The 11,963-nt window shown below is 44.9% G+C and overlaps 1 protein-coding gene across 1 annotated transcript; it reads right to left on the bottom strand.

Annotated features, from left to right (window-relative positions):
* Positions 1–126: 126 nt before the first annotated feature.
* On the bottom strand, positions 127–9,552 carry LOC124040215 (pseudokinase FAM20A-like). Its single transcript, XM_046357173.1, has 11 exons — positions 8,012–9,552; positions 6,167–6,345; positions 5,952–6,002; positions 3,833–3,911; positions 3,618–3,710; positions 2,321–2,436; positions 1,967–2,147; positions 1,656–1,765; positions 1,370–1,451; positions 1,221–1,280; positions 127–1,027 (listed from the first exon to the last, which is right to left on the bottom strand). Exons 1-11 carry the CDS (start codon positions 8,404–8,406, stop codon positions 748–750), a joined length of 1,626 nt encoding a protein of 541 aa, XP_046213129.1. The 5' UTR covers positions 8,407–9,552; the 3' UTR covers positions 127–747.
* Positions 9,553–11,963: the final 2,411 nt, after the last annotated feature.

Below are 11,963 nucleotides of genomic sequence, written 5' to 3' on the forward strand. Positions count from 1 at the left end.
CCATGCACTTTCTCTCTGTTTGTCTTTCCTTTTAACTTTCACTATGTGTGTCTAATGTGAATCCAGATCAATCAAAACAGTTACACAACAGAAAGCAGTAGAAATGTAAGGAGTATTGAAGTGTCATAATTTCTTCGTATTAAAGTTTTATTCAATGGATCACCCAAAATCATAACCTTTATTTACAAATGTATATTTGAATAAATATCTGTTGGCACAAGGTTACTTCACAGAACTGATGTGCAATCATTGAAATGAAATTGAAATGACAGAGTACTGAAGAAGGGTGTGAAATTGTGAAAAAGCAGAAATCATCTTAAATTATCCAGTGCTTCTTTCACAGTCATTTGGCTCCTTTGACGTACTGATACAGTAGGTCCATTTCAATGCACTGCAAGGCAGAGGGGATCTCCAGAGAGGGTGGAAGGTGACCTCAGGTGACCTCATAGGCCAAGGCCATGTGTGACATTTTGACAGTGCAGGAAAGCAGTGCTGCTTTCTATTGTCAAAGCAGACCGTATCATTCCAAAGGTTTGACTTCAAAGACTAGTTCGGAATGCATTACTCGGTGAGAGGGACCAGACCCTGTGGTTCCTGCTTTTACAGGACACGGTCACCTGCCATCATGGTCCTCAGGCTGTCCTTGGTCTTATGTTACCGCCCCTCGTAGGACTTGGGGATACGTCCAAAATGTCATCCTATTCCCCTATTATAGTGCACTTCTTTTGAATTCCTTGTTAACCTTAGTTACCTCTCCTTGTTGGGCGCAGACACTGGTTTGACAGACTCAGGCATGGCGGAGGTATCAACAAAGTCTGTGGTGATCACCTGAGCCTCTCCCAGCCTGCGCACACACCTGTGGACTGTCTTCAGGACGCGCTGCAGCCGGCGGTCCAGGGCCTGCAGGTGGGGCTCAGTAAGGACCGGCTGCAGTGCGTCTCCTCCCAGGGACTCCCTCATCACGTCACTGAGCCTGTAGCGGTCCTGGGAGAGGAGCTGCAGCCGCAGTAACGTGGAACGCTTTATGCTGAGAGGTGAGGAGAGGGGGTAGAGGGAGGGGAGGGATGGAGGTGAAGAGGGGGAGAGAGAATGAGGGAGAGATAGGCAGAGAGTGAGACTTGACTCGAGAGTTGCCATGCCAAGTTAAATATGAATACAGGTTCAATGTCGGTGTTAGTTCATCTGTGTTAGTGACTATAGTGTATGCCCTCCATATTTACATGCAGCACTGTGACAGTGGAGCCAGTATGGACATCTCATCTTGAGAATGCTTCCCAAACCTGAAACACAGGAAGTGATGTCATCATAAGGGAACTAGAACTATTCCATTGTGCAATGACTGAAGTTATAAAGCAACTCTAGTACCCACCCTCTGGCGTTGTCAAAGTGAAGAAGAAAACCTTCATCGCCGAACTTGGTGAAGATCTCATAATGGTGCCTGTCCATGTTACCTGAGGGAGAGTGCCAAGAATAAATATTCACTCACATAGGGCTACAGACAAAAGTAGTGCACTGTAATTGGGAATAGGGAGTCATTTGTGACACAGGGTGTTTATTCAATGTATAGACAAAGGCAGTGCACTACATAGGGAATAGGGTGTCATATGGAACAAGGACAGGGATCCATCAGGGGTGATGGGTGGTCATATACATACCAATAAGGAAGTCAAAGATGGCCATGTCTATGATGTTGAGCAGTCGGTTCCCTGAGTTGTAGGGATACAGCTGCTTTATGGTGTCACAGTACAAGGGGTTCACCTCCCACCTGGTAGAGACAGACACATGCAGATTGTAACAAGATAGTATAACAAGATATTCATTGTACCAAGATGTTCAGTCTGCCATATTACCGTATCAAAATACAGTCAAATGGATCACTTTCAAAATGGAAATGAGAGGCTCCAAATTGGTATTATGGGAAGAGATGACAGTAGGTCTCAGGGTTAAGTAAGGGTTGTATGCATACTCCTCTCTGCCAGTGAAGGTGTATGATCGTATCCACGGGTTGGGGATGGAGATACGAGGGGCAATGCTGAGACCGGGGAGGTAGGCTGACATGGAGCCCTCCAGCAGGTCAGGGCTCCCACACACTGCATACTCCGTCTTACACACGTACAGACACTTAGCAAAGAAACACGTGTTGTTCGCTGTTTGAAAGAGAATATACATAGATATACTGTAGATTAGTTTAAACCATCAGTATTCATCCTCGCCTTTTAATCACAGACTGATTCATTAAGATCTAAGTAGCAGGTGTGTAGACTCTCAAGCCAAATTGTCTTATTATGGAACTATATTGCTCTAGTAGGGTAATGCCTACCTGGAGAGGTAAAGAACACACTCCTTAGGTCCTCATTGTGAGTGGTCAGGAGAATCTCCCCCGTCAAATTCACCAGCCTGCCCACCACCGGCGGTACCCTCCGGAAGTCCAGGATTCTAGGTGAGAGAAAGATAAGAGTCCCATTCTGATGAAATACATGAAATACAAACTCATACATCTTCTACTACTCCGAGTTCGAGAATAAAGAGTTCCATTCTGAACAGAACAAACAATAGAAAGTCAGATGAACTCATAGCTCCTGCAATCTCTCACCTCAGTTGACATACATAAAGTCACAGGAATTGAATTCAACTTTATAGATTTTTATCCATAATAACGCCTATGTAATTGCCTCTGTTCCCCGCGGTGTAGTCTAGCAGTTGTTGACGTGTGGCAACAGCCCCCAGGGCCATATTTACAGTCTGTCAGAATTGTGTGTCTCAGTAACAGTCATCAGTGTGTGTATCTGAGACTAAATACTGGAGATGTTATTGAGGTGCTGCATATCTCACCTGCTGATTGGGCCTTATAATGATAAAGCCTCTGGTACAACACAGAGACAGAGACACAACACAGACATTGGTGGGAACACACAGACATACTAGACATACAGTATCTAGTCTTAAACAGTACTGTAGTGTACAGTCACAGTGTTCAATTCATGAATGATAACCGAGCATTTAGTCTTTGTTTTATTTCTCTTCCTTTCCACTTCGTGAAATTCGAAATGGACTAATGGTATATTGTGAGGTAAAAATGTATGGACCGTAATAACTTGATAACTTCTTTGAGCTTTATTAACCCATGTACACCCATCCATAATGTTGTCGTGCGTTAAGGTATATCAACCACGTTGACTTGCTGCCTTGTGTGGTTTTGGGTTCATAAGCTGTGACTCAAATGACTGTATGTGACTGATGACTCACTTCAGTTAATGTGCAGTAACCTGGAGGCATGGAGGTTAGAGAGGCTTTACAGTAGATAGCAGTAATTACACCTAAGTCTGTGGAAATGAAATGTTTGGCTTGGGAAGGAGACATGTTGAAATAGTGGAAAGGCCTTAGTCTCCCCAAGGACACTCTTTCACAGTCAAAGGTATACAGAGGTACACATTTTAGGATCTGTTTGTTGGGAGGCAACTTGGGAAATACAGTATGCTTGAAAATCATTCAATTTGAAGGGTTCTTGTATGCTTTCTCAGAAAATAGGTTGAATCGGCGAGAGAGTTCCAGGTAAGATAAGGTTGAATAAAACAAAATTAAATAAATATGAGGAGTGTACAGGTTGCCAAGGTTACCTGTCCAGGTGAAAGGCAGCAATCTCAGCATTGTGTCTCTGGAAGTCGACGAAGTAGAACAAATCATCAGGAGTCTCCTGGTCTCTCTGCTGTCTGAGAGAAGGAGATGAGAGGAGAGAGTTGCTAACGATTGGTTCATATAACTACAGTACTGTTCAAAATATCCCTACAAACCAGAGCGCTCCCCCTGATTGATTTCCTCAAAACACAATCACCTCATGGGTTTGAACATGGCCTTGCCATAGTTCTGCATCTTCAGGGCCAGCTTGAGGTGGTATCCACTGGGCTTTACTACTGATACCGAGAAAGAGAGATAAAGAGATAGAGAAAGAACATGAAAGATAAAGAGAGAGAGACAGTGATGGGATCAGAAATTAAATGAACTAAACAAGGCCTTTTCTCTAACCAATCACTCAGCCAACCACCTGCCTTCAGTTTCTGTGTCTCTCTCGGCAGCTCTTCGTCTCGTACAGAGAGAAAGCTTGGCAAAGCTAAGCTCGCTAAAAATCCTATCCAAAAAACACATAGTTGGCCGGAAATCTGACCCAAGTTTATTTTGCAGCTTGAATCCTTGGGGTTTCTATTTGATTCTGTTGGATATTATTTTCTCTGCTCTAGATCTGTTTCAGCCTGGACCTGTTCCCAGTGATAAGACCATGACAGAGGCTGTAATGGTTCCACAGATGGAGAACTACACTCAGTACGGTTTCTCTAGTATGTCAGGGTATTTAACATACCGTGGCAGAAAGCAAGGCTAACCAGTAACCATAACGATACACACTTCTCCTCCTGATTCCAGCTGACTCAGCTCAGTCTTCTGAAGTTCTGGCTTATTAATAGTTTACAATCTCTTTCCGCTGTGTTTAACTGGAGGGAAATCAAACAGACACAAACAAGCTTTGAAGTGCAAAGGGGACATTGTCGCTATTTCAACTGTTCAAGAAGAAGTGGTTGAAAAAGCCATTTTCTTTTTAAAAGAGGGACAGAGGAATAGAGTGATTTTGGGTTCTTGGAAGTGTGTTTGTGTTGTGGCTGAGGTTGGAGACACCTGTGTGTTTTTAGGGAGTGTGGTTGGAAGCTCTACAAATCTTGGAATGCAGCCGGCTGCAGGCCCTGTTAGATGAGATTGCTGTGTGTGTGTCTGTCTGTCTCTCTATGAGCGTGTGAGTGTGTATCCATGGTCTGAGTTGTTTGTTGCTGGAAGGTATAGCAAAGCTGTGGAGATTGCCGGTGTGTGGGCTGTTGTAACAACTCCCCACTCTCCTGCTTCATGAGATAAAGAACACTCTTCCTTTGAACTAAATGAGTCGGTCTCTGCTCTCTGTCTCCAGGGATGTGACTTATGAAGATCTGGAGAGTGTGAGAAATTAAAATGATGCTAATTTATGGGGCTTGGAACCAGATGAAAACAAGTCTTGTCAGTCCTGCGACTGGGTGTTCGGTTCTGATAGCACGGTTCTGATAGCACGGTTCTGATAGCACGGATCTGATAGCACGGTTCTGATAGCACGGTTCTGACAGCACGGTTCTGATAGCACGGTTCTGACAGCACGGTTCTGATAGCACGGTTCTGATAGCACGGTTCTGATAGCACCAAAGGAAATAACACAGGGAGAAAACTACTATGAAGATGACTGTGTCAACTGACTCTCTCTTTTCTCACACTTTTCTCTCCCTGTCCTCGTGGGAAACTTTTTTAAGCAAATGGAATGCATCTTAGAACTGTGGTAGCAGGATTGTAAGATGATGTTATATTTATGCACCAAATGGTTGTTTTATTTATCAGAGTAAGGTTCTCTCTCCTTTCTGAGTTAACTGAGAGGAGTCTTTATGGAGCTTGGGCTGGGAACTGATGAAGTGATGGTTTGGTGATAAAAACCTACAGCTGGCATTCCATAGATCAGATGTGGTGGGTGTCACCGAGATAGAGATAGCCTGGAGGAACAGAACAAAGGCCTCAGTAGTCCTAATTATCCTGGCATCTGGGAGACAATACCAGCAGCAGGTGACCTCAGGATGAACCCAAAGTGGCTTATGGTGCCCCCAATCTATATGGGGGGAGTTGAAACAGCTATGACTGAGCAATCTTGGTATCTGGTATATAAGGAACAGCATGGTCTGTAAAGGGTACGATCTCGACCCAACAGTCAAGATTGTTGAGTCGACGGTGTAATTATTGCAATAATTAATCGATATTGAATAAAGATGATTGTTTGAAGAAATGAACAAGTCTCTATCACTTCAATAGAATATTCCTCCACAGAACACAAAACACCTAAATCATAGAGGAACAAAACAGAGCAGATACGTAGACAAGACAGCACTGGACCTTACCCCGGGTACAGTCACACGCTCCTTTCAGGGCCTTTTCGTCTTGAGTGTAATCTACATAAAGACATTTCTGCAATGAGTACCTATAACAATCATATAAATGGTTCAAGCTTCAGGTCCTATAGCACCTGCATGCACTGTTGACAGTGACTATAATGCAACACTCATATGAGTACCGCTTATATGAATGGTTATAACGTTCATACAACAGGTCCAACCTGCGCTGATGACGGCGTTGGCCTGCATGTCCTTCAGCAGGCGGGTGATTGTGGGGTCCTCGCGGGCATACAGAGCGTAGCGATTAATGCCCAGGTGGAACTTCAGCCAGCTGGCCTCAGGGTCAAAGGTCGCTTGGTGTTCCAGCAACGTTGCTGCCTCGCTGTACAGCTTCATATGCCTGGGGGGGAGGGTTACAGTGGTGTTAAGGTTATGCATAGCCTTGCCGTTGCTGCACAACGTCATAATGTATGCCTGAGGGGGTGAGAGAAGCGGTCAAAATGAGGTCAGAGTTAGGGTATGCAAAACAGTGGAGTTATCCTTGAAAGCCTGTGATACACATACAGTATCAAATCAAATAAAACTTTATTGAAAGCGCCTTTAAAAATACACTTGCAACAACCATTGTGAGGACAACAGTTCCTTCACCGGACAAACAATCCTCCAAACCTTTAGGGTATCTCCACAGAGGAGAATAGAGTCAGCGGTAATCAGTCAAAGACACATGCAGATTATTCTCAGAGGAAAACATTTGTAGTGGCAGCATTCCAGACAAACCAAAGCCTAGTAAACAGTCGCCACCTCTCTCTTAGACTCTCTGACTCCCTCTCGAAGCTTCCGAGCTGTTCGCCCTCATTTAGAAATCCCCCTTCCTTCCTCTCCTCCTCTCCTGACACTTCCCCACAGAAACATACACTTAAAGTAAGGGCAGGAATCACCCCGGATCCAAAGCAAACATTCAAACCATTAAGGAGGTTTGGGAAGCATGTGGCATTGGTGCACCGTTGTGCCAGTTCTGACCACGGTGGGTGGGAGGGTTGGTTGCTTCTCTACGCTCAAACATCATCAGTTGCTGTGGTCAGATGACAGGAGGGGTCGTCACAGGAAGGCTGACCACAGACCACAACCAGAGACCACAAACCCAGAAACTAGAAACTAGGAACCAAGCAGCTGGCTGCAACACCACATCGCCTTCCTCTTTCAGTGGTCTTGATTCAAACTATTGTTGTATGCCACACACACACACACACACCATAAATCGTAGTGGTTGACTTGTAAGCCAGTAAACTATAACTGCTCTATTTCAGCCTCCAAATAAAACAGTCAAAACATTCCCCGGAAGTCCCTATGAAAACCGTCCATCCTCTTGTTAAGTCCATTTCTCTTCTGTTAACAGGCTGCTGCAAGATTTTTGCAAGACCCTAAGCCCTGGGGTATCTATTGTTATGTGCCATTTAGAAGTAAGCTAAGGGGGTAGAAATCTCCTCTCTTCATATTTCTTCTGTTTTTCCACCAGTGAAGCCCAAACAGGATCTCTCTGAGGGGAATGCACTGAGCTGTGATGGACACTGTTAGACAGGAGCCAAGACAGCTACAGACTGTTCAGACTGTTCAGATTTCATCAGGTTTAAGGGTCTTGTTTACCTAGCACAGGGAGATCCAGACATAGGCTCTCAAATTATGTTTGAGTGCTGGTTCCAGACCACCATTAAATGCTGTTTACAACATCGACTTTAAAGACATTTTATGGGGTTAGTCTTTATGGAAAAATTGCTTGCCTAAGAGAAAACGTCGACGTGCTTATGCTTGAGTGTCTGTGCGTGTGTGTGTGTGTGTGTGTGAGAGAGAATAAGAGAATAAGAGAAGAGGGAGAAAGAGAACGGTGTGTTTATGCATGTGCCAGGGATCCACAGCCGTAATGTCAGGGACCTTACCCCTCCACCACATCGAAGCCACAGTAGGGAAACACACGTCTCCTAACATGTCTAGTCCCACCAAAACTAAATCACAACAATAACAAAGCATTGAGAAATATCTAAACTCAGGGCTGTGTGTAGTGTACTCACCTCTCCCAGCGCGAGACCTTCCTCCTGTAATACCCCATTACCTCTTCAGACTGTAACAGCCTCTCTTCTCGCACCAGCTCCGGTGTCTGGATGTTATACAGGGGTTGAGCAAACAGCCTCTCCAGCTTCGAGCCCAACTCTGTAAGGTTGTCCTTAGCTCTGACCCCCATCCCCTGGAGGTCCATGGAGGTGGTGTTGGAGGGCCAGGGGGTGGTGAGGCCGCTGTACCCAGCAAGGGTGAAGTTAGTCCCCCTGGAGGAGGGACAAATGCAGCCTCCATCATCTGGTCCTGGTTGTCTGTGGCGGAGCTTGGGGAGCAGGACGAAGTAGAGGTCAGCAGTGAAGATGGCTGTGAGGGTCACAGACAGGAGCAGACGGTCTCTCCTCAGCATCATAGCGGGAGGATGTAAGGAGACAGAGAGGAAGATGGAGGGGAGAGACAGAAGCGAGACTAGAGAGAAAGACTGGAGGAGAGAGATAGTGGCTAGGGAGAGACACGGGAGAGAACAAGAAGATGTAGAGAGTAACCAAAGAAGTCTTAAAATACAGAAGAGAGAGACAAATATAATAAACTAGACAGTGAGGCTAAAGAACGAGACCATGTAAGGAGCGAGACTATAGAGAACAGAGAAATAGAGTAGGTGCTGCTCCACAGTAGACAAGCCGTCACACCGCCAGCCACAGGCTGCAGGTGAGAGGCCAGAGGCTAGATCCGGGTCTCTGTCTGTGTGCAATCCTCCTGGATGAACGTGGTCAAAGCCCAAAGCATGTGCTGGACACAGTCAATGTTCTAGGTTCCAGGTGCTTGGTTCTGTTCTGACTCAGATCAGATGAGAGACAGTGTGTTACTCCAAGTGACAGGTTGTTTAGTGGCTCCAAGCAGAGGTCCTTGGCTGTGTGAAGAGAGCGTGTGTCTATCTCTTGTCACAGCAGAATGTAGAGTGCAGTCCAGCTTCTGTCCTCCTGGTCTTGCTCTGACGGTGTGTGTGTGTGTGTGTTTGTTAAACGCCTGTTGGTGGGAGATTGCAGGTCCAAGTCCAGTGTGTGTTTCCTGGTCGCCTCTCGTCCTCCTGAACACATTCCTCTTCATCTGGACCTGGCAAACAGTGTTCTCTGAGAAAAGTGAAAGTCTGTGTGTTTGTCTGTGTGTTTGCTTGTACATGTGTCTGAACAGATTTACAAGTCTTTGTGCATGTGGCTGAGTTGCTCTCTTTAGGTGTATGTGGTGTGTGTGTGGTGTATATGTGGTATGTGTGTGTTGCATGTGTGTGCGTTGGTGGGTGTGTTAAGTCAACCGTCTCAGTGGGATTGCCTTGTCTCTGGTCATCTGTCTCCTGCTCTCTTCTCTTCCGTTGGGTGAGTCGGGTGTGAACACAACACTCTCAACACCCTCTCTCCTCTTTTCTCCTCCATTCTCTCTCCTCTCCACCTCTCTCTCGTCTCTCTCCACTCCTCCCCCTTTCCACCTCTTTTATTCTATTATTCTCCACCCATCCCCTGTAATCTCAACTCCTCTCACCTGTTCCTCAGTCAGATCCACTCCCCCTCTTCCTCTCCCCTCTGCTCCTCTCAGTCTTTCTCTCCTTTACTCCTCTGTTCTAGATTGCTCCCTCCCGCCCTCTTCCTCTCCTCTCCATTGCTCCCGCCCTCTTCCTCTCCTCTACACTGCTCCCGCCCTCTTCCTCTCCTCTACACTGCTGCCGCACTCTTCCTCTCCTCTACACACCTCCCTCCTTTCGTCTCTGCTTCACTATGTTCAGCTCCTAGGCACTGTTCCAACAGCACTTTCTTCCCCATCCCACTTCCCATGAACACATACACACGGACACACTCCTCCCTTACTCTGTCATACTTGCAAGAGGGAGAGAGGGAGACAGAGAGAGAGAGAGAGAGCATGGTGAAGAGAGCTAGAATACGTCTACCCACACAGAGTAAGACAACGTCGACAGACACTCACACTCATACACTGTTTTTTATGCTTCTGCTGTTTCAGTGTATGAAAAGGTTCTTCAATGACACTACTAAAAGTCACAGTAGACGACATTTGTTATTCTAATTCCCTGAGCAGCAAGAAACTCAGAGGGTATTTCCCAGACTCCATCTGTGTGTTGTTGTTACTGTGGTATTTTAGAAACATCTGTCGTGTGTTTGGGTGTGTGTGTGTGTGTGTGGAACTCATTCTCTGAGGGTTTTAACTCTCTCTCTGAGAAGGAGAAAATGGACCCAGACTCTCCTTGATTGATGTTGGAAATTAGTTAAACGCGTCCATAACCTGACCTTTTAGCTGTTAAAGTGCTTCTGTGTGAAGACACTAAAATGAGTGAAGTGAACACTCCCTAGAAGTGCTAGGAATACCACAACTATGAAAATATGAGCAGCTATTGTTGTTCTAACAAACCTAAATGTTTGATGTAAAAATAAGCATTTTATTTAGACAGACGACGACCACTCTTTTTCATAACAGACTGAGCTTTCCATTTAATTAAACTGTTGTTTGCATGTGACTCCTTAAAAGGCTATTGTCACAGTCCCCCTAAAATAAACCTTGGTAGCCTGACACTGATAGAGCGAATCATTTTTAAAATGATCATATGGGTTCAATTCATAATACCTCCAGATTATCATCTGATAATTCCTGAAATCAACATATAATGTCTGTGTTAGTATGAACCGTGAGTTGTTTACTTGCTTTAAGATAACCCTGTCTGTTTGTGTTCCATCCCCGACACAAACACTGCTCTGCGCCTACTAGAAATGTCCTTTCCCTCTCTCTCCAGAAAACCAAATGTAAAATAGCACAACTCTGGCTTTGGGGAACATACACAAGGAGGACACACGCAGGCAATTAATAGGGGGAAAATAGAACAAGAAATCAACACAACAAAACTACCCCAGGTTGTACACCATTGTTTTTACTTCTATAATTAAAATGTGCCGTGATGAGGATGGGATGGATAATATTGTAAAACATGTAATTGTGCTGATAAAGGTTTAGTCTCTACCCTTTTCTTCTTACACAGTGAAGCCTGCGCACTGGGCACACACTGGTTGAATCAACGTTGTTTCCAAGTCCTTTCAATGAAATTACGTTGAGCCAACGTGGAATAGACATTGAATTGACGCCTGTGCCCAGTGGGTGCTGTATTTTATGTACACCTGTCATCACAACTCACCCTGATTCCTGTTATTTGGTCGTTGCGATGATGTCATGAGAACCAGAACATGTTGTGGGAGATGATAGTGCCAAACAGGTCAGACAGAGAGATGGGAAAAATATGGGAGGGAGGAGGAAGAAGGGGAGGAAGAGAGAGAGAGGGAGGGAGCGAGAGAGGGATAGAGGGAGAGAGAGAGAAAGAGATGAGAGTGGGGGAAGAAAGAGACAGAGAAATGGGACAGATAAAAACCAATGAAGAAGTAGAGAAAGGACAAGAGAGGAGAAGAAAATTACACAGCGACTGACCTTGGATGCTCTAGAGTTCCTTGCAGTAGTTTAGTCAAAGTGGTATCGCATTACCCTTTATGGACGCCAGCCCTGCCATAGCATAGTTACCCTGTGACGTGCAGTAAGGGTGGACTGTGTTTATCCTGTGATAATCTAATAAAAAAAAGCTGTTATGAAAAGCCAAATATTTTTTTACATTATATAACACATTTGAATACTTTATGGTTTATTTCATGTTTTTTGATTCTGGTCGTTTTTATGAAAAAAAAATCTAAAAATGTGCTTAAACTGCATTAAAGAAATGAGTACTAGATTGTCCACTTACTTTTTACCCAGACTTTTACACATCTTGGACATTTACTTTTGCCTTGTGGATTTAAGGAATGGGAATTACTTTTTGTGTCAGTGTCAAGTGTGAACCTCGTATTTGCATTCACAAAGTGGAGAGAGCTGGCTAGCTAGCTAAATTTAGGGTTTAAAAACCGACCGGCTGAAAAGGTCCTCCGGTCA

The sequence above is a fragment of the Oncorhynchus gorbuscha genome, linkage group LG07 (genome assembly GCF_021184085.1).
Source record: "Oncorhynchus gorbuscha isolate QuinsamMale2020 ecotype Even-year linkage group LG07, OgorEven_v1.0, whole genome shotgun sequence".
NCBI lineage: Eukaryota > Metazoa > Chordata > Actinopteri > Salmoniformes > Salmonidae > Oncorhynchus > Oncorhynchus gorbuscha.